At 40.4% G+C, this 26,771-nt stretch overlaps 2 protein-coding genes across 3 annotated transcripts; both read left to right on the top strand.

Annotated features, from left to right (window-relative positions):
- Positions 1–1,608: 1,608 nt before the first annotated feature.
- LOC311485666 (uncharacterized protein) lies at positions 1,609–19,561 on the top strand. 2 transcript variants are annotated; one of them, XM_084541229.1, is made up of 10 exons: positions 1,609–1,736; positions 4,227–4,613; positions 7,140–7,259; positions 10,580–10,636; positions 12,983–13,129; positions 13,215–13,382; positions 13,579–13,707; positions 14,078–14,426; positions 14,502–15,276; positions 16,190–19,561. In XM_084541229.1, the coding sequence occupies exons 1-10, from the start codon at positions 1,619–1,621 to the stop codon at positions 16,223–16,225; spliced, it is 2,286 nt and encodes a 761-aa protein (XP_084397355.1). In that variant the 5' UTR covers positions 1,609–1,618; the 3' UTR covers positions 16,226–19,561. The 2 variants fall into 2 exon arrangements, with proteins under 2 accessions (XP_084397355.1, XP_084397356.1); XM_084541230.1 differs by lacking the exon at positions 10,580–10,636.
- Positions 19,562–20,465: 904 nt separating this feature from the next.
- Positions 20,466–26,427, top strand: ildr1a (immunoglobulin-like domain containing receptor 1a). Its single transcript, XM_084575076.1, has 9 exons — positions 20,466–20,850; positions 21,669–21,839; positions 22,515–22,664; positions 22,911–23,030; positions 23,151–23,297; positions 23,609–23,731; positions 23,842–24,023; positions 24,387–24,992; positions 25,166–26,427. Exons 1-9 carry the CDS (start codon positions 20,802–20,804, stop codon positions 25,202–25,204), a joined length of 1,587 nt encoding a protein of 528 aa, XP_084431202.1. The 5' UTR covers positions 20,466–20,801; the 3' UTR covers positions 25,205–26,427.
- The last annotated feature ends 344 nt before the right edge of the window (positions 26,428–26,771 follow it).

Genomic DNA, 26,771 nt, shown 5'->3' with positions numbered 1-26,771 from the left:
TCACAATGGTAGCTAGTATACAGATTATTGGATGCAAGTTTGTGCAGAATGAGAAAAACGGAATGAATTGTAATTATTGTCTCTATACCGTATGTCTGCTTTTCTTAATGTATTTAATGTAAGATAATTAATCAACTGCTTTCACACGATCAAAACTGTACCATGCTTTTTAATCATTAACCTTTTTTGAGTAATACGCAGAAGACAGCATGTTTTTGTTTGGAACAGCCTGTTTGCTTAGCCTGTTGAAATGTGCACGAATAACTTTACAACTGTCCAGTCTGGTTTGATGACATTTTAAAATGAGTCACTGAACACAGAGACAAAACATGTGACTCGTGCGGTATGTTGCCAGATGTGTGGATATGAGTTTTGTAATAAAGAGGTTAGGTAAGTATTTTATGAAATACTTGGTTTGTCAGGTTTGAAGATATATCTTCAAACCTGACAAACCATCTGATGTTAGATGAACTGTAGGTGGTAGTTTTTTTTTTTTTTGTTGTTGTATTGTCCACACTATGTACTCAAATTAGTTTTATGTCAACATTTAGCCATGTCACCCTCAAAAATATTTGTTATCTTTAATTATTACATTGGATTGTGTTTTAAAGAGGTTGTTTAAAGAAGCTACTATTTTTTGTCTAGCAAAATGAGTTTCTGATTGGGATTTGTCTAAATGTTTTTTTGTTGTTGTTGTTGTTTTTTTGTAGTTAGTTTTGAGATGCATGAACTATGGTGTTGAAATAATGCTGAAATAAACTGCGCAAAGCAATGTCTCTGAATCTTGAACACTAGATGGCAACACAAACCTCCCAAACAACAACAACTCAGTTCGCCGATGATTACAACGCCCAGTTAAAGTTATAGTGCGGATACAATATATGTTTTTTTAACCGATGGCTTTTCTCGTGTTTTAAACTTTTTTTTTTTTTTAACATGATTTCACCCTACCGGTTTTCTCCATCACCACTTTGTATTGTGTTTGGACTCGCTGGGTTGCATCGTCTCGGCGCCTCAGACCCTGCTGTGTAAAGTTACACACCGAGCACCGACTATGGGGACAAATAGACTTCAAAATAAAACTGTAATGTTTTTTGCCCTTAGATAAAAGTCAAAATGTGAAAATGTAAAGTATAGTGTTTTGGAATTGGACCTGAAATTGATTGGCAATGTCCAAGTCCTTGACCAGTTGCCATTGTTTCAGCATTATTGGGTACTGGGAATTAAAATAAAATCAGAACTCATATTTAACAGCAGTTATTACAGTATTGAATGACGTTACAGTTTGTAGTCTCTAGTCTGGGCATAGTAAAATAAACTAGCCTACATTATATCTTTATATGTCTAGCATTTGAAGCAGCCAACAGATGAATGCAAATAGTGATTTTATCTATTTTAAATAACAGAAAACAGTAGGACAATGTAAAAAAAAATGAGAGACCAGCAGACTTCATTCTCCACATGTCCCCGTTCACTATCTTCATCTGAGCTTTTATTTTTTTAAAGCCCTCGGCGGAAGTTGTGAGCTTTATTTTGACAAGCTTGACGTTGGTCCCGCCGCTGCCGTCCCGTTATGAGCCAGTCAACTGTCCACAGGAGCCCCAAAAACCGTGAAGGGATGAGACGGAGAAGAAAGGGAGAGGACGTTCACCGGAAAAAGTTCACAAAACTCATCTGGAGGAGTTGTACAATGATTTTCACGCCGAAGTGGTGGATTTTTGTCGTTTTTCTGGCAGGTAAGATGAGGATAAACGTAGAAAAACGGATGAGCGTTAGTGTGTGTCAAGTGGTGCAACAGGTTGTTAAACTCCCGTTAGAGTTTGAAATAACGGTAACCGTTTTTGGCTAACCGAGCTAAACTGTTAGTGACTTTACCTGTTAAGATTTTGAGGCGAATTAAGCGTTTAGACTCAAATATTTCACCCTACACTTATAAATATACCTTTGTGTAAGTGTAAGTAAACGTGTAACTCGGTTTAATGGCTCGTTGGTCCGGTATGCTAGCTGTGCTCCAGACTGTTACATTGGATTTAGTCATGTGTGAATGATCCGTCCAGAGGCTTTGGGGGTTGTGGATTAGGAGGACATATTTAACTGGGTCTCTCAGTTAAATTACAGTTTACCATTTTATGTAATATGGACAAAAAGAAAGAAAAAGAATTGCCAAACAGGATAGAAATAAAACACAAATAAGGTCAAATTAAACTAGTCAAATTATTGGATATCACTTTAATTTGCATACAAATGTCATTGTGTAAATTATTTATTCCAGATGTATATATTCCAGAATATATATATGATCGAGAATAGTGTGCAAAATAATGTTGAGTGCTTTTAGTCTTTCAGACATGGTCAAGATGATCTGTTGAAGTTCGAACTGAGCGTCGGATTGAGAAAGCCTGGCATGGTCTTGCTTGTTGGTGATGAGTATTTCAGATAAGATTTTAACGCAAAACCATCTCTTAAGGTTCACAGAGAAAATATCCAGTGAGCGGCGTCTCTCTCTGTGCAAAAAAAAAAAGCCCTTTTCAGTATCAGAGGTCAAGAGGATCCAGACTGGTTTGAGTTGATAAAAAAAAAAGCAACAGTGACTCGGATAAGCTCTTATTAAAACCGAGGTATGCAGACGATCCTCTATTTCTGAGTGCACAACAAGTCAAACCTTGAAGAAGAGTGGCTACAGCAGCAGAGTACCAGACGAGTGTCACTTCTGTCAGCTAAGGGATCACCAAAACTGGACAAACCTTGCATGGTCTGAAGATTCTTGATTTCTCTGAGCTTAATAATATTTGTGCAGCTTGCAAATCTGCAGATATGGATCAGAATCTGTAATAAAGTAGCTGATTAGTGTAAATATACAGTAACATGTGTAGCCACATTATTGTGAAATCAAATATGACTTGCTTACAGTAATATTATAGATTGTCTTTATGCAAAACAACTTGGCAACTGTAATATTATTCTATGAATGCGCACAAAACATTTACTCTTCCTACACGTCTTCCTCATGCTAGCATTCAAAACACCGACTATCCTCGCCCCCTCCTCTTGTTTTCATTTTCTCCTCTGGAGGTGGATTCCTCTGAAAACTAATAAATCCAGGGTTGCCCCACAGTCTGTGATCCCTGGAAGACCAACCCTGTGGCTTTTTTTTTTTTTCTTTTTTCAGTTACACTTCTAAGAAGTCAGCTTGACGTGAAACTATGCTTATATTTTACTTAAACATCAGAGTTTTGCTCGAAAGTCAATCTGGCCTCAGAAAATTTGACTAAATAAATGGATAAAAGCACAAAATTACCCAAATTATTCAGAGGATTTTTCTGAACAGCCTCTTTTTTTTCTCTCTCTGTATTTTTAACTGTATGCAACACAAATCAGATTTATTTTTAATTAATGACCTTAAGTTCCATTATGCAAGGACAGGTATTTTTTGTGACTGGGCGCACCTTAAGCTTCGGCGTTCAATTCCACTGTTGTAAATACAACAACTGACTTCCTGTGACCTAAAACTTGAAAGTCGACAGCTTTGCACAGCAACAAAACATGATGGAGTGAGCCGGCCAAAATTATTGGCATCTGTCTTGCAGCTTTTACTTTGCAATGCCTTCTGCAATAATAACTGAAAGCCAGCGTGAGAGATTTGCAGCCTGTGTTGATACCTTCTTCTTCCTTCTCTGCCATTGTTGACTGTACTGAGAATAAAGTGGGGGTGATCTGTTACATCTTTGTGTACCAAGCTTCAATTTTAAAGTAAAGTAAGTATTTTGGATTAAAATTGGTTTAGGTTAATTCTCAGAATTAGAAAGAAAGTGAAACTCGGCCAAGAGGTCTGGCCTTGATTAGGAGAAACACACCCCACCCATTTCTCCTCTCTCCCTTGTTCGCTGGTCCAGTTTCAATCATGGCTCCCACCACTTGGCTTGACAAGTATAGACAGACACGCAGCAGCAGCATGTACAGATGTTTCTGGGTGTGTGCATGTTTTTTTTTCACATGGTCATCTCTCCAGTGTTGTGTTGCTGTTGGACTAGGAGCTCAAGCTCCTAGTCATCACGTGACCCAGAGTCCTGCAGCTTCAGAAGCTCCAAAACAACCGTCTGGTCCATTCAGCTCACAGTCAGATTTCAGACTCAGTGTCTGAATCAAAGTGTGACACTCTGCTGTTTTATTCTTGTATTTATTTAACCCTTCCTTCTTTCACGTCTCTTCACTGTCCCCTCCCACAGGTGTCTTCCCTCCGTCTTGCTCAGGTGTTCACGTGTTTGTGAGAGACGAGAAGAGGTATGCCATGCTGTTTCAGTCGGTGGTCCTGCCGTGTCAGTACACCAGCGTGTCCACCCAGACCGCTGTGGTGCAGTGGGTCTACAAGTCGTACTGTCGCGACCGCACAAGGGATTCGTTCAGCTTCTCTGACAGCCTGAGTGGAAGCCTGGGAGGAGGTGGGCTGACGAGTGGAACCGGAGGAGTCGGTGGAGGCTATGATGCAGGGATGACGGCGAATTACCTCGACTGTTCTGACAACAGCCGGACCGTCCGAACTGTGGCCTCCATCTCGGGGTCCTCAGTCACGCTGTCCGAGTACTACAAGAACAGAGACATCTCCATCATCAATAGTAAGGCATCCGTCGTGTTACTTGCACCTCTGGGTTTGATGTCAACGCTGAAAATTATCTTTAGACTTTTTCGAATCACGTAACGCATATGCATCCAGGCTGAAATTGAGCTCACCAGCTTCAGTTCACCTGCTCGCAGTCAGCAAGTTGTGCTGAAAGTACAGAAGCAAAATACTTTACACATGTGATGCCTGAGAGAGCCAGCGAGACAGGATCATTTTTTTTTTTTTAGCATTCATTGTATCCCAATGTGCTTGTACAAAAGTAGAACATAAGGAATAAATAAGGACATATTCTGTTCTTATTTCATCTGTTGCCAAGCCTGGCAAGTCTTGTGAAAGCTACAGATCTGAGCGTTGACCCACCCTTCCCACAGATTCCCGATCAAATGTCCAAAGTTAAGTCAGACTCAGATGTTGCCACATGTCAGACTGGTTTCATTACTAAAATCAAACCTCTTATGTGCTTTTGCCCCCCCCCCGCCCCTGTATTACCATCATACCATTCAAAGATCCTCTAAAAGACACCAATGTGCATACATGCATGTGCGTGCTTGTTGAATACACAGGGGTAGTCTTGTTTGCTGGCCTCAGATTCATGGAGCTCTAACTCTGGCTGAAGAATCAAACTTCTCTTTCGCCAGCCAGAACAGCAGACAAAAGAAACGGTTTTCACGCTGTCCTCTCATTCATCCTGACCTCTCACTCATTTCCCTCTGATGTACTTCACTGTGCTGCTTTTATTTTTCCTCTCTGGATCTCTTGACATCCCACCATCCACACACTCACTTCCCTCAGTGTAAGGTTTTCTTTTGAGTCTTTATTTTCTCTCTTTCTGTCCCACACCACCTTCTGTCCTGAAACAAGTCAGAGAAGTAATGTTGTAAGTGGACAAAAAAGGGGAAAGCTTTGACTTTGTTTCCTTTGGAGACGCCCAGTCATCCATACCCATGTAATCCTTTTCAGGCTCACACAGGGTTTGGAGTCAGTCCCAGCATGCACTGGGCAGGGGGTGTTCTGTTAATCAAATAGCTAACTCAGTCACCACACAAGGTAGCTTTAAACTAAAATAATCAGCTTTAAAATAATAAAATAAAATAAAAACAGTATAAAAATGTATACTGGATAAATTCTGGTGTCTCTCTGTTGAAGACTGATCACAGCCTGTCTCTCCTCCCCTTTCCTTGGCTAACAGGAAAAAGGAAGTGGATTACACAGCCCCTTTCCTGGCTGCTGTATTTGTATGTCTGACCCCCTTACAATAGAGTCACCCGTCCAAAGGTCTCTTTTGTACCAGCTCGCTTACATATTCACAAAAAAAGACAAAGTGAAAGTGATTTTCTTCATTATCCTGAGCTCACACAAATATACTAGGTGGCCAAACGTGGGTGGACATTGTTGACCTACTGTTTTCACTGTAGTTTACTTTGCAGAGTTTGGTATGGAGCAATTTGTCTGGTAGTAGTGTGCTGTCATATTGTCATCTTAATAACTATTTAACTGCTCATATGTCATTTGGTAATACTAGATAACTAACTAGAAGAATTCCCTTTATGTCACCGATGCGTTTCGATGCTGGGCTTTCATCAGACTGACGGCAGAATGAAGGATTGTAGGGATTCAAACAACATGGACCGACAAACCAGGTTGTCCAACAATCCAACAGCTCATTGCCGTTTGATGATAATGCTCAGTGTAGGTTGACTGTTGATTGGTTAAAAGGTTGGGAGTTTACTACTTACGAAGAGGAAGAGGCACAAAAAACTAAGAACGACAGTAGCTGCATACTCGACAGGCAGAACTCAAATAAAAGGATCGACAACAGTACAAACACACGCAAGAATAGCCTACATTTCCTGTTGTTTTTACATATTCTTGACACCAAGTGGGAGATAATAGATACAACAAGGACGCGCATTTGCAAAGCTCTGCATAGCCCCAAAGCAATCCCAACACAGTAACTTGCTCACTGAAACCCCATCCAATAACTTTGGGGGGAATTCAGACTTTAAGCCTTATGGCCCAACATGTGTGAATTTGTATAGAGCCAATGAAAAAAAACAAAAAAAACAAGCAAAGAACAAGTTGTGTGTGTGCGTGTTCACAAGGAGTCCGGTTACATTTTCATATTTTTGTTCTTGAAGATGGCATAATTTATGTGTCACAATTTAGTGACTGAATGGAAACACATCCCTGCTGTCAGGTTCTGAAATCTAGTGGAATGCCTTCCCAGAACAACAAAATGAATGTGTGTGGTTGTAGAATCAGATATTTGCAGGTATACTACTTTAAATACTTGTGTTTTTGTCTTTAAAAATCGTTACAGAAAGTAGAAATGCAAACAACATCAATACAAATTGGTTTAATAGGGTTAATAATTCCAAAAATGCACATATCTGGAAGGGGCATGTTGAAAGAAGGATCATGATTTGCACAGTTCTCATTCCCAGCAGTCTGAAACTGTTTAAAGGGATTTAAATGATTTTGTTCCCCAGTTTGTTTAATCCTCTTCTTTGTTCTTATGCAGAAGCTGACTTGCGTATAGGAGAGGTCCAGTGGGGAGACAGTGGAGTATACATCTGCAAAGTTGTTATAGCAGATGATCTAGAGGGACAGAATGAAGCCTCGGTAGAGCTGTTGGTCCTTGGTAAGCTGCCACTACTTTTCTAATGTCTATATAGTAAAGGGCTTTATTCTTTTTTCTGTTATGGAATTAAGTCTAAGAGCTCAGTCACACTCTCTCTGGTAGACCAACTGAAACAATGTACTATTGAGTTTCTAGGGCTGTTTGGTACACTATTACATAACATATTCCACATCCACCTACACACCTTTCTATCTCTCATCCTAATTTTAGTAATATTAACCTGAAGTCGCTCCATTTGGAATTTATTATGCCTGGCAAAGATTTTCTCTGTATTGGTCTCTGTCAGGAATTGAGTCTGACTATGTGCCAGGGTAGTAGAAAAAAATAAAATAAAATCAGGCTGCCATTGCATAACCTTTAGAACCTGACCCAGTCACTACAACACAATACAGGCTCATTAATGAGCTGATTTATAACAAGCCTGGCACTTCTTGGACAGTCTTGCCTAATCTGCATCCATGGCAACTGCATTCACTCCTACTGTATGTTACTGTGTACCAAAAAGAATTTGAAATGCACTTTCTGCTGGACAACATGAATCACTCGTTGGAGTCTTTTGACATGGGCGCTAAAACACCAGTTATACCTACATAAATGTGTGAGAGACTCGTCTAAATGTATCTCTAATGTTTTGTGTTACAGCGACAGTCTGTCTGTGTTGAATTGCAAACATTACCATAGAAACTGCTGAGAGGCTATGTGGCTCCTGGTGCCTTAAAACACTCTGAGGCTGAACTTTTGTTTGGCTGGCACTCAGAGACTTATGTGTATGCACAAAAAGACACACTGTCAAATACACATACAGGTTCTGAACAGTGAGCCTCCACAGTTTGCAAAAACCTGAGTGAATTCTGTTAAGGGTTGATTGCAGCCTTGGTATGATAATATGTTACAATGACATGCTTCTTGTTGCATGAGTTACCATATTTAAACTCTGATCCACCATGGTGCCAAAATGCTGTACTTCCTAGTCTCGGTGTAGCTAATATGGCATGTGAGGCACTTGATGTGTTTCCATAACAACAGTTGGGGCCACGGCAAATGGCTCAGGGGGTCTTTTGTCTTTTTAGCGAATGGCTTCACAGAGAAGAAGAAGACAGGGAAGATTTAATGATGTGGAGGAGTGGACGGCAGAGCGCAGTGATACAATAGGTGGAGGGTGAATGATGTGGAGCTCTGAGATCTCGGTGGCAGATACAGTAAAAAGAAGAAAGTATCCAGCATTCCTACGGCCAGCCTTTTAATTTCATTGTTTCCCCACAAACTTTTTGCATATGACATAAGACGATGAAATGAACAGAAAGAAAGTCATTTGCCATGTGAAAAGTGTTGCATTTCATACATGTGTTTACCTTAATGGACCAATATTCCAAAAATACTTAAGCCAATCTATTGTAATCCATGGAGAGTCAACTGATCTTGTGAAATGTCTTACATGAGTTGTGAGAAGTAGTTTAACCCGTATTTTGGTAGTTTTTTTTATTTTTATTTCTTTATTAAAAACGTTTAGCTATAACGGCGGCTATAAAAAGTTCTCTAGCTCAGCATGACTCCTGATGTCTCCTTGAGGTAGCAGATGGCATTCAAGTAAGTTCATCAGTGGCTTCATTTCCAAAGCAATGTACAGTGTACACTGTTGTCTGGCAGGATCACATAATAGGGTGAAACAAGGAATCCTAACATATTTGAAAGTAAATCTTGGTGAATCTCCGGCCTCCAGGCGAATTTAAACGGTAGCAGAAATTCCACAGTTGAGCTGCCTTCGAATCCTTTGGCAGAAGAGAGACAGTAGACAAACCAGCAGATAAACACAAAATCATAACTGTTTTATTTGCTGTTGTACATTATTTTAAATGTGCAAAAAACAAATTTCAGCATGCAGTTTCTATGCACATGGTTATTGAGCTGCTTCTCAATAAACCTAATAAGTTTCTTTTCTGTTTTGAAATCTAGCAGAGAACATATTTAGTCTTCCAGAAACATACTAAGTAAGGTATGTGCACTGTCAGCAAGAATCAGCCCAAGATAGTTCAGCTTTGCGCTCTGTTTTTCCAGCCCTCCTTTTTAATGCTCAGCACTCTTTTCTCCTTTAAGCAGTAATCAACAGTAAAACTCTTCACACTGGACTCATCTACAGACCTTTTCACTTTTTAGAAAGCGCCTGTCTGCTCACACGGACCTATGCACCAAAACCAAACTCATTCGTGCACATTATTGCTCCAGCTTGTGACAAACTGCCTCTTATCTGCCATGTTATGTTTCATTCAGACATCTGCGGACCTTCTTAAAGAAGAAAGCCATAACACTAGCGTGACAACAGGAATATCAGTTTACAGTACATGTGTGAATGGTTTTTTTAAATGCTGGGATTATTTCAGGTTATGTTGAGATTTTTATTGATTGATGTGAAGATGCAATCTATCACGATCCCATGTTGAAAATATTCAAAAACAAGGCTATTTGTCTTCTTCGGACGGTCCTCATGGGTAGGATAGAGTATTGGTCAAACGTTATTTTATTTTTTTGGTCTATGTGAGGTTTCCAGGAAACCAATAAGAGTTTCTTGTTCCCAGGGGGAAGAAAAAAAAAGTCCCTAACTGCTTGCAAAACTTTAACTTAGCATTTTTTCCATTGCTGAAGTAATGAGGTATTCAAATTTAAGTATCCATTCCAGTAGTAAATATTTCTGAAGAATATTGACATGAAACCTCAACAGCTTTTTTCAGAGTGGTTAAAGATATTTAAAAAGAGATTTAATAAAGATATTTGGTTACAAACGCTAACAGGTATGTGGTGTGTGATTTGTGTAAAGCATATTTCCACATCAAAGAAACAAGGGCGAAGGAGTAGCTTTCAGATCATGTGTGTTTCAGGTGGACACCACCCACAGATGTTCCTCTGTTTGTAGGCTCTGTATGGGAGAAATATTATCACCTGTGATATTTGCAGCTCTGCATGTAACATTACTCACAGCTTCTGCCTATTTATTTTGGTGTCTTCATGAGAATCTTCTCCCCCAGACAGATCACCCTTTAATTTCAGAAATCAGATAATCATCAGCTTGTCAGTTGCTCTCATTTGGAGACTTTCTGGTAGAAGGCCAGAATGTGCTCTGATGCATGCATCTGTTGACCTGCCAACTTTCTCCATCTATTCATCTATCGTTTTTTTTTCATTCTTTCTCTTCTGTTCTTGTCTTAATTCTCCTTTAATGCATGCTGCTGCATCAAATAGCTTTCTTTGATTCAATCATTCCAATTTACATCGTCTCCATTGCCTCTCCTCTCCTCTCTTGTCACCTGTGCTCTGTCTTTCTCCAGGTTTCTCAGGTGTGCCTGAAGATCTCCTGCCAGATTTTGATTTGAAGATTATGCCAGGTAGGGGCATAGCGTATTTCTCCCCCTCACCTGCTTTCTTCCGTTCACACTAACCCTACTCACTGCTCAAACTATGATACAGGAACCATTTGGATGGTGATGGTATTTGGGTATTACCTGGGATATGTTTTTCCCACAACATAATAAACTGAAAGTACAACTGGGATTTGTCATAAAGCCTGAATTAAAAAAAAAAAACTTTTTACACCATCTTGAATTGTTCCTTTTCTGGTGACTGCTATAATGTCTAACCTTTTCTTCTCTTACATGAGTAAATAACACAACAGGTGTTTGTGATTCAGTTATAAGGAGGCTTCGAAAGAGTTGAGTTCAGAGCTGTTTTTAACCTAACAGACTGATCCACACCCACCAAATAATGAGCTGGCCGTTGTTCCCACTAAGATGAGCTGTGCTGGAAAACAGCTATTATGGTCATTATAGTTATTTATGGTTGTGGTTAACATGTCATTCTGCATCATTTAGAAACTGCCCAATAAAAAGGCAGCAATGAAGAGGGAGGGGAGCTTTGTTTATGCCACATCAAGTTCCTTTAATGCCGATTTAATTATCACAGAGTGATAAATAAATGCACGGATTGTGTAGAAGTAACTCCCAAAATGACTTGGTATGATTAATTCAGCCTCAGTAGACACTACAAGCTTATCTCTGGTGTAAATGTTGCATTACAGAGTGTTGTTGTCCCTTGACTCCCACAGTACTCGGGAATCTGTGTGCTTGTGTGTGTCTGTGTGTAGAGGAGTCACAGTGATTGCAAATGAGATCACATTGTAATCTATTTTGCTGTAGCAGTCACATCTTCAGAACTGTATCTTACAGAGCAGCATAAACTGTCCCCTTCCTTCCTGTAGCAAGACCCAAGTTTCCTGTGTGCGTATTTGTTTTTGGTGTTCGTGTGTCTGTGTGTATGTATAAGAGAGAATGCGTTGGTTTCACATTGTTAAGGATTTCCTTATCTGCCCTCTCCTTCCCTTTCCTTTGCTTTATCCCCACAGACATATACATGTCATTTATCTGTTCCTACTGACTGTATCCTTCACTTCAACACCGCAGTACTCCAGTCATATGTGTAAAAATTAACTAAACCACTGACGGGTGAAGTAAATAACACTGGCCATCTTGAGACAGTTCAATGTTCATTCATTCATTCATCTTCTGCAACCGCTTGTTCCTGTAAAAGGGTCACGGGGGGGTGCTGGAGCCTATCCCAGCTGTCCAGTTCAGTGTTCTGCTGGGAAACTTTTGGACCTGGCATTTGTGTGGAATGATTACTTAGACATGTAGCACCCACCCAGACCAGACCAGGCACCCCCACCCCATAGCAATGACACTCCTTGATGGCAGCAGTCATCCCCAGCAGGATGCAGCCTGACACAGACACACACACAAAAAAGGTTTAGGAATAACTCAAAAAAACATGAAAAACAGCACAAGGTGTTGAACTGGCCTCCAAATTCACAAGATCCCAAACCGAAGTTTCAAGTATCTCAAGTATTTGTGGGATGCAAGTATTAAATTAAAAAAAATCACAGGAGCAACAAGGCATACTTCCACTGTGTTGTCCAACTCAACAACCCAAAACATTAAAGAAATTACAGCCAGCCGTTTGATAGTTCTGTCAAGCAGCTCACTCATGTTGAAGAAAAGAAACTGTTCAAATATATTTATATATTATATTTTTTAATTTGAATAAATGTTTTGGAGTTACTGCAGCAATTTGCTGACCAACCTTTCAGGGGTTTATTTCTTGGGGTCTTGGGGTTTCAACTTAATGTAGCACCACATGTGATGACCTCACATCCACAGTACTATGGTTCCCACGCTAATTACTAAAGCTTCATCAACTTTTAAGATTATATAAAAGTTGATGAAGAATTGTTAACATTGCTGTTGAGATTAATGGTTCTCCCAAGACAGTAGTACAGATACTCATTATCAGTTAACTAATCCTTCACTAGCACTTCCTTTATGCCCATTTTCTAACTTTTAGTTGCTCTTTCATTTCCATTCAGTAACACATTAAGTGGCCATTGTGTTCATGAACAAGGTACTCAATAGTACAACAATTACAGAATGAATTTTAAGCATTTCAAGGAAACTTATCTAGCTGCTGGCAATAACTTTCCATCCTGGGAAATTAATGCACCAGATATTGATGGAAGTAAGAACAGCGAGTACTATAAGTAGTTTTGATTTTGATGCATTTTTTAACTGTCCATTTTTTTAGTGGGTCGCAATGCATGAGTGAAATACTATCGAAAGCAAATATATACAAATAGATAAGACTACTTATTTATATGCAGGCTTTTGTGTTGTGTGTCCTTTCAGAGTGGGTGTTTGTGGTGGCGGTGGCACTTGGCAGTGTATTATTCCTGCTGTTGGTTGGGGTTTGTTGGTGTCAGTGTTGTCCTCACTCCTGCTGCTGCTACGTCAGCTGCTGGTGCTGCCCCGACACATGCTGCTGCCCCAGGCACCGTGAGTATAAACGCACACTCAGAGATGTGAAGGGTGAGGAAGAAAGCCTGAATGTCATTGCGTGCTGCTTTTTTTTGTTTTTTAGTATACGAGGCAGGCAAAGGTATAAAGACGGGCACCTCCACCCCTCAGACACCTGCCTACCCTCCATACTTTGTCACTGGTGTCCCGTCCATGGTCCCCATTGCCCCTCCCTCCCTGGTGGAGAATATGTCTTCTGTCCCACCCTCAGATGGCAGCCTACTCACAGCAGGTGAGGTTTCACTCTCTACAAAGTCACTTAAGTATTTTTTTAAGTTTGGATTAAAACTTTGGATTCATCTGTAAGACGGGCTTCATTATTATTATTATAGTGAAATAAAAAAAAACATGCAAAAACTGCAGTATGGTCCTCCAACCAGTTAACGCACACAGTTCCCCATGCTCATGAGTCAAGTGTGTATCTCCAGTGCCGATGCATGCTGTAGGGGTTCCCTACCGCGTGCCTTCGCCTCAGGATCAGGATTCTCTCAGGGTGCTACAGTATGTAGAGAAACAACTGGCTCACTTCAACCCTTCCAGGTCCATCAGCCACCAGTGTAAGCTTCAACGATCCACTCTGTGGCTTATTCTACTGCTGAAGCATGCTGATACTGTCTACAGTATTGGTCGTGTCTTTTTGGCTTTTCACTCTCTTGGGCTCATCTTGGCATGTCTCTGTGCGCTCAAGCTTTCTACCTAATGAAGTTCTTGTAGTTGAGATGTGCATGCCTACTTACCTGAATGAATATGTTTTAACGAATCTCGCTCCGGAACTTTGTATAATTCCTTGTGAACCTTGACTGTTTTCATCTGCATTGCCTTTGCATGAGAACTCTTCTATTCAACTTAATATTTTTATGTAATATTTCCATAATTTTCTTTATAACCAGTTTCCATGAATTCATTATTTTACTTTAATCTATCTAGCCTCTAGCCTGTCTGAGCTGAGCTCCCTTCATGAGGGAGAAACTGGCTTCCGCCAAACATACCGAAACGTCCAGAAGAAAGCTCTGCCGGCCATTCCTGATCATGACACTCAGCCGGAACCACAGCGCCACCGTGATAACCGCAGCCCAGAGCCACAGCGTTACCGTGATGATCCCCCATCCCCCCGCCGTTACTGTAATGACCCAGACTCAGAGGCCCGGCGCTGCCAGGAAGAGACACTTCCTGCGCGACGTTACAGCGATGACCCTCCATCCTCCAGCTCTCAGTCGCGCAGACATGTCCGGAATCAACAGCAACCGAATCACAGTGAGGAGGACAACACCAAAAGGTACAAGGTTTTCTGAATGCACAAACCGATTCTGTACATACACATCTAAACATACACAATACTTGTGTTTTGCAGGTGGAACCCTCGTTCAGAACATCTGCAGAGAAAGACATACCAGACTGCAGGACGAACCGGCTCCCTGGATGAGCTGGAGGAGTTTGCTGTGTCTTACAATCAGAGACGAGGCAGAGGAGCAGAAAGGAAGGAAGAAGAACGAGGAGATTATGAGATGGAGCTACAGGACTTCGGTCGATATCCTTCTTACCGGAATGGACCACCACAGCATTATCACAGTAATGAAAATGAGTTTGGTGACAACAGTGACCAAGAAGATTATCCCACACGGAACAAGAGAAACGGACATAACATAAGCCCACTTTCTTCCCCCAGAAAGAAGAGGGGCACCGGGGACAAGGAGCATAGTGTCCCTCCCCCTCCCAGAGTAGGTCCACCATCAACCTCTTCACAAGAAAAGGACTACGATGCTTCATTTCTGAACAGTCTGCTGGACCGTAAGGCTAAGTTGCGAGGAATTAGCCAGGGGAAGAGTGGGGCCCGGGGTGAGGAAGATTCAGACACACCCTCAAAAGGCAGCTCAAAAAAGAGCAGCGGGGAATCTAGTCGGCACTGCAGCCGCTCGCCTAGCAACAGACCGGATGCAGATTCGCAGCCTCCGTACTTAGAGGCAGAGCGAAGCAGAACTGACAGACCGTCTCCACGGCCGCTCCCAGCAAACTCTCGCTGGGAGCGGCCCACTCACAGTCCCAGCATCTCTCCACCACCTGTCCATTCCCTACCCGGCCGCAGAGACGATCCCAGAGAGGATCCCAGAGACAAGTCCCGGAAAGTGGTGAGTAATTTGTAAGCTGCTAATTTGTTGGCAGGGTTGTATGGTTTTTAGGCGTGAGAGTAATGAATATGTGTATTAGAAAAAATGTAAACCCTAGGCTGACTACAAAGTATTGAATGCTGTGATACATTTCCCTCCTTTTGAGGGAGTCTGAAGGGTGTTTCCACTTAAGGAATTCGTACAGGGGGAACTCTCAAACTAAAAACCTGCATCTTGACTATTAAAGCCAGGAATTGAATTGGAGTATGTACGATAGTTCCAGGTGGCAACTATCTTGTGTGGTTTATAACATAAAAATGACGTTGTATTGGCAGTTTCCTGAGAGAGCAACTTACCTGAGAGCACGAACAAAACACAAATTGCTACTACTTTCATTAACAAACAAGACGTAACAGACAAGCACGGTGAACTCATGCAGCAAGCGAGTGTTGCTGCCTTTTGCATTGCGGCCCAATATTTCTTTGCTCTAAAGCGTTATTTTTAGGACCCATGAACTTGATGTGAATTACACATTAAGTGTTGTTGTTGTACCTTTGACAGGTCAGATTCAGATGCTACCAGAATGAAAACTAGGTAGAATATCCTGTTATGTATCAACCATTCTCTATAACAATCATAACTGGTTGACTCCTCACTGACAATCCTGGGTCAAAATGGTATTCAACATTAAAGACTTTCTGACCAAAATAAAGTCAGTCAGCTTTCTGGCCTCAGTCAGCTTGATGCAAGAAGCTAATCTTTAGATAATTAATCAAATAAAGTTGAAAAGCAGTTTGTCCCAGGTCCTACTTCACCATAATAACCTTGTTTGGCTAATGTCCATTGTCTTTTTCTTTTACTGTTTGACTTGAAGTTATGCATTGATATTTCTGTTCTCTTTCATCACTATTTCTCACTATTTTCTGACCACCAGAGCACTCTTCTCAGCCGAGATTCCCTCATCGTCTGATCGACTCAAAGCCGCAGAGACTGAAAGCTTCAAGCAGATGGAGCGTGACACTCTAAGGGGAACTCTGTGTCAGCTGATAAAATACGATGCAACTGATTTTGAGAGCAGATTCTCAAAAATTAAGGAGAACTGAATCAGCACAGATGAGCCAAGAAGACAACAGGCAAACATGTCGTATCAAGACTTGAGCTTTCTGCCTGTGACGTCGTTGACTGATGAAGTCACCCACTGTGTCGTTTATATACGTGCTGTATATTTCAGCCGGACTAACCCATACACTAATGTGATCAGAGCGCATGCCCTGGACTGCCCCCTGACAGGACGCTGTTAGTGTCCCCCCATCCCTTTAGAAAAGGCTCTGAAGCAGAGAGACTTGCTTTACGCTTCCAGCACAATGAGTGCATTCATTTCCATCTGATGAGGTATGTGCATTAAAGAAGCACAGTAGTAGACGATATATATGACGACAACATTATTGTAAAGGAGTTGCTGTACTGTGGCTACAGTTAAGAAAACAATACACACACTGTATCATTCAGTTTCATAGTCAGGGATAAAGGTGTTATTACAGTACAACTTTAATGTTAACTGAAGCTAGAAGGAGTAACCAACATTAACAAATGTTTATTTGTTTAAATGGGACAGTGATGCTAACAACCTAAGTGTAAACGTGCTTGAGTCAGATCAACAGCTAATTTTGGTCCATAGTCCCAACACAACTAAAATTTAAAAATGTGGGAAAAAAATATTATAGATATCAGTTTAAATTAGCATTTTAGGGTCTTTCAGCTTATTGTTCTCTTTTTGAGTTATTTCAAATAAAACTAACTCCAAGTTACGCACTTCCTGTCTGGCACCAAACTGCAGACCATCACACTTAACGACAACCTGGTGAACACAGTGGAGCAGCTAAAGTACCAGGTGTTTCCTTCAGGAGCTGGTGGAGACCAAAATGGTAAACTAAACTTAGAGTGAATGCTGGACTTAAATCCAACATTTGCACAATAATGCAACTTCACATAAGTGTTCAACTTGCTCTGTATTTTCTTGACGTGTAAATAAGCAACTATGCAAAAACAGTGATACGCCAGTGTGTTTAAAGCTTCTTCTGATGCTGCCAAAAATCAGTTTACATTAACTAACTAGAAATGGAGTAATGTGACATTCATACATGGAGATGAGTGACGATGAGTGACGTATAGTTCAGTGTCGCAACATTTCATAGGTAGAAAAGAAGCCTAGTTAATATTTCAACATCTTTAAAGCACCGTAAAATGGATATAAAACTAAAAAAGAGGCTGAATAATATTTTTTTACCTATTTGGATCAGTGCAGGTCAGAAAAAAAAAAAAAAACATTACAAAATAAAATGTAGCCTAAGACCTCTGATCCAATAAGATCCATATTTATTTCAGCATTTGCAGTCATGGTTCAGATAACATTTTTATTAATGATGCAGTGATATTATATTGTCTCCATCCCGTTTTTCAAAAGAGATTTTCTTCTATTCAAACATTTTAGCATAAGTTTACCTCTGAGGGTCTAAAACCTGGTCATGTTTTTTGTATTTTTATAAACCGTCACTTACCTTCTTTTTGTACTACATTTTTACGTGTAAACTCAAGACTATTTATGTGTGTGTTGAGATTATGAATTGTAATTTGTAAATGATTATGTTTGGCTCAGCACTCCAGTGTGACTGTGTACGTAAGATGAAGTGTCTTTGATTCGATTACTGTAATTCAGCCTTAGCTCACGATTGTGGCTGCTGAGTCAACAGCATATCCAGCTGTTATCACCAGCCACACACACACACACACACACACACACATTAAGATAACCACACACTAGCCTGCTACTGTTCGGATCAGTCGTAGTACGTGTTTTGTTCTAACACTACATTGTACAGTATTTAACTGTTCCTGCCTTCATGCTGCGTGGGCTTGTTGTAATAATTTCAGTGTTTTTTCTTCAATTGTGTTTTCTGCTATTTGGTACTGACAAGTGTGTTTGTTTGTGTGTGTGTGTGTGTGGAAGAGTGAGAGAGCAATGACTCTTTATTTTACTCTGTAAAAGAGACAATGTGTGCTTGAGTATGACTCATGTCTTTGTTCATTGTTGTAACCACAGACTGCCTGTCTTGACTACACAGCTGTGTCAGAACTCACATATCAGTTCTGCCAGCTCAACCACAGATCGCTGCCGTGTTTGTCATCCACATGAAGAATGTTTCAACACCAAGTTTCTATTTGGAATTGTGGCGAACGCAGCGAATATTGAAACTATCTAAATTTGTTCTTAACATCTTCTCAACAAATAAACTTGGCCAAAATAGAAATCCCATGTGTTATTTGAACCTGTGGTGCTGTGGACGTTTGGATGACCTGTTTTTAACCACACAGACAATGGTGGAACGAGTGTTTTTCTTTCCTGCTACTTAATACTTCTGCTTTATCAAACTAGTTGTTCCTAGTTACAAAGAAAACACGAGATGAACATTTAAACTCACTCACTTGCCAAAACGAATGGATTCTAATATAACAGTCCTGCACTAAATCTCTCTCTAATGTTGAGTTTATCTTGAAACAGTGAAAGGTGGTGATTCAACTGTATGTTCATTGTGGAGGATTTAGTTGGTGCTGCTGTTAAACAATTGAATTAAACACAAAGGTGTTTCTGGTACAACTCAATGCAGTTCACTAGTAGTACTATACTACAGTACTACAAACCACAGCCTCCAAAATGAAACCACAGTTGAATCAACAGGTCAGCGCTTTAAACTAACACTGAAAACAGTAACAATAACCTAATAAACTGGTAGGTGAGTATATAATACTTGCAGAGGTCGTTCTTTTGAATAAAGCAAAAATATTAACCCCAAAACCTTGACTTGAGACATGAATCTGTGACTTCTATCGAGTACTTTTACTGCTGTCGCTCCTTTCAGTGAGTTAAGAAATTGAATCCACCACAAGAGACCACTGAATTAAATAAACAATGCGAAAGGAGTTCCTATAATAACATCCACATGGAGAACAAGACTCTTTTTCTTTTTGTTTCAGAACTTTTTTTTTGGGAACTCATTTGCCGCGTGTTTGTGATGGGCGGGATCGGTTAAGACAGCAGCTTGAGAGTATGTCAGGAATGTTGTTGAGCAACTCTCATCTTTTCAGAAAACATGACGTCAGCGTATACCGCGTTGGTCTTCTATGCTCTTTCTTGTACACGTTTGACACAGATGGGGCTCACCTGAAAAAAAATGTGGGTCAAATATTTCTGTGCAGAGAACGGTAGCTCAAACTCTTAATAAATGTCACTTATTTGGTCAGAAAGTGTTAAAGTAAGTCCCATAAATTATCCTGGTTTAGTACATTTTGTGTAGAGACATTTAAATATGTAGAGACACTTAGATAATTATCAACCTCAATATAAACTCTGTGGTAAATCCTGATACAAATATCTATGCTATAATGTGATTATCATGCAAAAAGATAAAAATTGCATTATTGTTGATTTATTTGTTATATTTTCTATTATAATAAGAATTGGTAACTAAATGATCAGATACACATGGAGTAAAAGGCACAATTTGTGTTGAGTAGCATATGAGATAAAGTTCTTGAGCAGCTGTAGTCGCTTTCCATCAAGTATGCAATGCAGAAGCATGTAGATTTGTTGGATTCCCTAGAAATATAAACCTGATATAACTCTAAACAAGCAGCAGTGTGTCTGGATTTCATTATCAAAAATAAAATGCAACAGTGCTTAAGTCAAGCCTCAAGACATGGCAGAGAACAAGAAGAAACACGACTGGATCTTGGCAGAAATTTCCAGAAAAAACCCTGTAAAGGGCTGCTCAGGGGGGAAAAACAATGTCGGAGGATTTCAAGGACACAATTCAGCACAACACAAGTCTCGGTCTCATTCGTGTGCAGATTGATCGAGGTGTTTATTAAGCAGGGTGTGTTGTTGAACTGAAGCAAATTTGCACAGGGGAGGTGAAGCTTTAAAACTTAAAAGGTGTTTAGGCTGACATCTAGTGGTTGTAGCTCGGTGTTACACAACACAATTTATGATTTGTTGTATTATTTTATAATTTATATTTTAATTGTGGCGCTACAAAAACACACCAGTCCGAGACAGGACGAGAAAGTGACCAACTTCAAACTTTAATATAGAAGAAAAAATAAATAAATAAATAAAAACAAGTATTCCCCCTCAGCGAATAACGTGTGTATTGTTTGTTTATGTTATTCTAAACGAGCATTTGCATTCCTTCCGGGCATGTGGGGGATTTTTGTTCACCTGTCTTACCGACACAAGCCCGGATGAATTCACCTGTTTCGGGGCGTGGCCAGAGATGAGAGCAGTTTCAGGCTACGAACATAAGGCACCTTTCAGGCAAAGACACAGGACAATACGATGAGTGTGTGTTTAGGTCCGGGCGGAAACATATCTGGGAGTAGATTTTTTTTTGTACCTTTTCTGTTTTAATTATTGTTTTTTGACATTTGAGTATTTCACATTTTATTTGGAGTTTTTTTTTTAATTATTATTATTTCATCGTTTTGTCATCATGTGGGGACCCGCTGCGGCAGTCCTCCTGTTGTCCTACCTTCTGAAAGGTAATTTCCTTATCTTTACATGTCGCCTTCGTCTGTTGTTGTTGTTTTTTTTTTTTTTTCAAACAAACTAACAAACAAACCAAAAAAAGTCGACTAAACGTGTTCGTGAGTTAAATGTCTGCTAATATTTCGAGTAAAATGAACCAACCTTGAGGTATCGGTCCGATGACAGATTCTGTTTATTTGGAACAAAGACGCATATCTGTCCTTTCAACCTGTTCTGTAGTAGCCTATATGTAGGCCTAGTTGAAATATGTTACCAAGAAGCAAACAAAAGCCATTTTTATTTTATTTTATTTGTTCTTTTTGGACTGCTCAGTACCTTCAGTTTTATTTCAATGATATTTTTGCTTATATTTTTATATATATATTTTTTATATTTCTTAACTTTGGTGACTTTAAATGGTTTTATTAATATCTGTAGAGTAGAAACGGTATGTTTTATATTTGTCGAGGCTGATTTTTGTGTGGTCACTGTGACTGGTCCACGCTTAGACGAACTGGTTTCATTCCACCTTGCATGTTTAGCTGGTAGTTTCACAGTAGCTAAGCCATTTCCTGTGTCATTGTCTGTGTCACCAGTTTTTCTGGTTCTACCACTTTGAAACGAGCTCCTTGGTAGAGAGAGGCCACCGGCTATTTTTGTTCCTTCTTCCTGGACTTTTGAAAATACACGGTGTTGTTGCCTTTTCTCTACAGTTTGTTCCCATCTTTTTTTTTTTGGCATCTGAATGTCTCTCACAAACACACACACACGCACAAATGAATAAATGGACAAGCTGACTGCATGTAACCGTGTGTTTGCGGTGTCTCCGCAGTGTCCGTGTGTATTCAGGTAATTGTTCCTCAGACGGAGCGCAGCACACCTCTGTTCGGCAATGTGATCCTCCGCTGTGACTACTCCACCTCTGCAAGCCAGCAAGATGTCCTCCTTACCTGGAGGTTCAAGTCCTTCTGCAAGGACCCCGTGCTGGAGTACTACTCCACAGGTAAGAGGCAAACAATCAGCAGAGGACAGTGTAGTTTTATTGTCTCACTTGTTCCTGACTCCTCTCTTCACTACACTGTTCACATGAAATAAAGCAGACAGGGAAAAGCTTTTGTTCACCAATAGCTGAAGGAAAAACATGTCAGCTTTAGGCAAAAAAAAAAACTGATTTAAGATGTTGTGTTGTATTTGCAAGCTCCAGATATAGCTTTGCCAAATACAGGCATTTGGATGATGGAGGAAGAATTGTAATCAAAAGGCTGTTCCAGCTGAAAGCCATAAATCACTCACAAACATTTACTGTTTTACATCTTAATTCTGTCAACTGGTGTCTGTAAATATATATATATATATATATATATATATATATGTGAGTAACATTTAGAGCCAGTGTCAGTAGAATACACTTTGAACATTTTTACTAAATTACGTCTTAGTTCAGCCAGTGACAAAATGGTGTCATTCCTAATAACGTTCGTCAAACTTTGTCTGGTTTACAATCATTAAGTTTTGGAATTACTTCAGTCCTTTTTGCCTTGTTCTCCCAGCTCGAAATGATCGATTTTATTCTCTACAGAGCATCTACAGCAGCTCTACAGCAGCGTGACATGTATGACAGTCATAGGGAAAAAATTATTTATTGCACTGATTGAATTTCCCCCACCTTGTTTCACAGCATACCAGTCTGCACTGCAGCTAGGACAGGATCCAGCCAATGACTGTCCAGATCGTCAGCGGACAGTACGCACTGTGGTCCAGAAGAGAGGAACCAATGAGCCCATACTGGGACCAGAGTACCGGGAACGCAGGATCACCATCCAAAATAGTGAGTTTCTGTTTAGTTGAGAAACAAAATATATATATTTTAAGAACTACAGGACAATTTGCTTGTTAGGATTGTCCTCCATCCTAAATTAATTTCTCCACCTTTTATTATTTGGCCTATTTATTCTAGAGAATGAATCAATTTGCATAATTAATGCAAAAAAAAAAAATTCTCTGGTTGTGGCTTCATCACATATAAACAGGAAGAATTACCTGTGTTTGTTTGTGTCTGTGTGTGTACGTACAGTGGCTGACCTGGTGATCAATGAGGTGATGTGGGGGGACAACGGTGTGTACTTTTGCAGTGTTGATGCTGCTGGAGACACCTCTGGAGACTCTGACAAAGAAGTCAAACTCATTGTCTACCGTAAGAAACACAAAGGAAATATACCTGGGTTAAACATACAGAAAGACGTATTAACAATATGTCTGCTTCTTGGGAAACAGCGCGCTGAGCACGTCTCTCTCGCTCTCTCTCTCCTCTCAGATTGGTTGACAGTGTTGGCAATAGTCCTTGGCGGCGTCCTTCTGATCATCCTCCTTGGTATCTGCTGCTGCCAGTGCTGCCCTCAGAAATGCTGCTGCTATGTTCGCTGTCCCTGCTGCCCACAGAAATGCTGCTGTCCTGAAAAAGGTAAAAAAACTGTGACGGTGTGGCACACTGGCTGGACACATTCACAGCCATTAAAAAATAAATAAATAAATATATTAATGATGAGGCCATTTGGAAGTGGAGAAATGATTGTGACTGGGTTTGCATAGTGTTTATGTTCATCAAAAGAGTTGGATGTCATTCCTGCTGATCGTGAAAAGATGCCCCCTGCAGGCCTTGTTGATGCTAACACACAGCCTCAGCAGTCGGTTATCAGTGCAAATGAAAAGGCTCCATACACTCTGCCCTTCCTGTACTGATAAATATTAAAATATACTGTCCTCTTCTGTCAGCGGTGATGCAGTATCGTATGATGAAGGAGGCTCAGCGGGCCATGACCCCCTGGATGGGAGGACAGCCGATATATGCGCCGATGACAAACGGCTCCTCGCAGATGAACCCGCTGCTCTACGCAGGTACACACATATAAACTCACACACATGTTACAGAGGAGTTCTGTTAATGAGATATACCTATACATTTCTATCACTTAAACTGATGCTGATGAATGCTTTGGTCTCGTCAGGATCTGTTTCAGGGAAGAGCCTTGCTATGAAGCCAATGCCGCTGCCCCCTCCTCAGTCTGCAGCTTACAGCATGCCTGTTCCCAGTGTCCACGGCAGCCACACCCCTGCCAATACCAATAACATGCTTGATTACCTGGAGAACCAGATGAGGGGGATGGACATGAACAGTCCTCTGCTACAGGTAAGTTCTCCAGCATTTTGTAATTTGAAGCTGTTTACATGTAAAACCTTTCTGCTACCATTTCATGCCTTGCAAGCCAATGCATCAGCCATTAATTCCTGATAATGGCCTGATAATTGGTCTGGTGTTATCCTTTGCTTAACCAAGATTATAATAGTAGATAACAGATACTCCACTACATTGCCAACGCTGAACAATGAGAGCATATAGAGCAATGTCTTTTCTGTTAGTGGTCGAGTTTGGCTGACATTTGTCACAACAGTTTTTAAGAGTATATACTCTGCCTGTATTGTGTTTGTCAAATATACCGGCAGTGGTTTTCATTTGAATTTACGTCTCTATTTTTTTTCTTCCTCTCATCAGTCCCAGCCCCCTCAACATATGCACATGCAGCAGGCCCCACCTCCTCCCCAGCACATGTCCCACAACATCCCATTTTCCCCTGGCCCTCCCAGCATGATCTCTGCCCTTGATGATGCCCCAACAGAGCGTCGCATTATTACACTTCCACCCATACGGGAGCAGGGCAGAATTCCACCCCCCGCACCCAAGACTCGCCCCCCGAGCTCTAGCGAGAGCAGCCGCAGCGGCTTCGGTCGTCATGATGATCGAGGAGGAGCAGGGAGACGTTATCCTTCACCCCCCAGGTCTAGAGGCGTCCCCCGGAGCTACAGCGAGGAATCCCTAGATGGGCGGAGTCGCAGGGGACGCGGAGACATGGACCGCCCTCGCTCCCGGTCCAGGGATGACTTGTTTGACAGCAGGTCCAGAGGAAACTACTCTCCCCCAGCGTCTCGACGCTCAAGAGGTTCCTGGAGCTCAGATGATGAGGCCAGCAGCAGGAGGGGTGGTGGAGGAGGAGGAGGAGGAGGGAGAAGAGGAGGCGGAGGCTGGGTTGACAAACCTCCCGGCTACACCGAGTATGAGCCGGGACAGAAACCAGGAGCACGAAGGAATGAACGCTACTCTGTAAGACACTCTCTGCTTTAGTCAACTTAGACATACTCCCTTGTTTCTATACCACTGCACTTCGATCATGACAAACACACAGATTCTAAAAATTACAGTCATTTATTGAAAAAAATAAAAAAGTTAAGCAGATTTCTAGTGAAGTTATTCTAAAGCTAGTATGTCTCTCTCAGGACAAGAGTTCTCGCAGTGGCACCAGCGTCGTCATCTGAGCCCTCCAGCTGTGAAGTGGCCTGTGACCTCTGTTTCAGAGAACATGCACAACTCGCTGGCTTTGTGTGGTTACTGGTAAACTTTTTTTTAAAGGCCGCAATTTTTATCTGTTAAAATGAATAATGCACTAAATGTTTTATTACCTTTTGGTAGGCAAAAAGCTCACAGAAGGATGCATGTAATGTGAAAGCCTCATATCTCCCTGATAATCCTACTTAATGTGTGCAGGTGGTAAGCAAATATGATGATCGTTAGATACTGGTTGAAGACAACTGACAAGATTTTGGAATAATAGTCCCATCTGCTGGTTTGTTGGTGTAATGAAAATAGGGAGGGACCTTGACTAAAATCCTGCTATTGGATTATTAGTTCATATGTTGCATGTCCTCTTAAAGCCATTTATTTGGCAACACATTTAAGCCTTAATCTGATGTAGCCATAAAACAACAACCATGAAGTACAGAAGAAAATTACTCTCAGGGCCAGTAAACCTTTTACACTTGCTGTTACAAATTGGTGAACACTAAAAATAGTTTGTAGATTTTAAACACTTTTTGTAAATATGTTTTTATTTTTCACATTTCCTGAATGTCTTGAAGCGACTATAGTGCATTTGTTTTCCTGATGTTTTTGAATGAAAATGTGTGTACCATAAGGAAACTGGTTTTAAAACTGTATAAGGTGATTTATGTATTTATAATTAGTGCTTATCAATAGCTGTGGTACTAAGTAAAAAATAGTAACTGACATGATGTTGATGGAAGAAATGAATGTTGTGAGTTTCTTTTTACAGTTTTAGCACAATATAAAAATGTAATACTTTTTTTGTGTTGACTGTACAGTTTTTGAAACACATCTGGTTTCATTTTAATGGTATGTTTCAGGACTATACGGTGAACTGAAAATCACTTTTGCTTTTGACTTTGATTAATGATTTTAACGACGTTTTTCTCCTGTTTTTACACTGTACAGCCGGTTTGTGTCTCTTAATAATATTGACAATAAAGTTTGCCCTTTGGGTACACCGAAACTGCTAAGTGTTCTTATTCTAGATTGAACTTTGACTTGGAATAAAATCTTGAAAATCATGACATTTCTGCAAACATTGTAAAAGGTTGTTGCCCTGTGTTTTTAGTTGCATGGCACTTTGGAGACATGCAGAACAAATGGAAAGTTATCAAAAGAGTATGAAGGCTTATACAGTATGGTATATAATTGGCAAACATTTTCTCTAATAAAATTACTACCATGTGTGTTTTAATCCATTGATGTTCTACTCATTTTTAAATAAAAAGTTTAACATTCTAGTGTTTGACATGGAATACTTTTAGCATTTAAAATATTTTGTGTAGAGATTCATATTATTGTTAAACCACGCTCAAACATGAATTTAAGATTATTGCACGACTGTTAAGGACTAATTAGCCAAATAAACAAACAATTGAGAATAAAATATAGTAAAACAGGTGATTTAAAGGTAGTTAAACAACATAAACTCACCCAGTCAGCTAGCTAGCCTAGCCTACAGGCTAATCTGCTAGCCTAGCAGCTAATATGCGATTAGCT

The sequence above is a fragment of the Chelon labrosus genome (genome assembly GCF_963514085.1).
Source record: "Chelon labrosus genome assembly, chromosome: 3".
Taxonomy (NCBI): domain Eukaryota; kingdom Metazoa; phylum Chordata; class Actinopteri; order Mugiliformes; family Mugilidae; genus Chelon; species Chelon labrosus.
The sequence above is the reverse complement of the archived record's forward strand: the minus strand, read 5'-3'. Positions and strand labels throughout refer to the sequence as shown.

What these genes read in the sequence shown, in the direction of transcription:
- LOC311485666 (XM_084541229.1), top strand. Translation starts at nt 1,619, where the DNA reads ATGAGACGGAGAAGAAAGGGAGAGGACGTTCACCGGAAAAAGTTCACA. An exon ending in ATGCTGCTGCCCCAGGCACC is followed by an intron (nt 13,130 to 13,214) that starts GTGAGTATAAAC and finishes TTTGTTTTTTAG; the next exon opens with TATACGAGGCAGGCAAAGGT. An exon ending in TGGCAGCCTACTCACAGCAG is followed by an intron (nt 13,383 to 13,578) that starts GTGAGGTTTCAC and finishes GTGTATCTCCAG; the next exon opens with TGCCGATGCATGCTGTAGGG.
- ildr1a (XM_084575076.1), top strand. Translation starts at nt 20,802, where the DNA reads ATGTGGGGACCCGCTGCGGCAGTCCTCCTGTTGTCCTACCTTCTGAAA. An exon ending in GTTGTCCTACCTTCTGAAAG is followed by an intron (nt 20,851 to 21,668) that starts GTAATTTCCTTA and finishes GTGTCTCCGCAG; the next exon opens with TGTCCGTGTGTATTCAGGTA. An exon ending in GCTGGAGTACTACTCCACAG is followed by an intron (nt 21,840 to 22,514) that starts GTAAGAGGCAAA and finishes CTTGTTTCACAG; the next exon opens with CATACCAGTCTGCACTGCAG.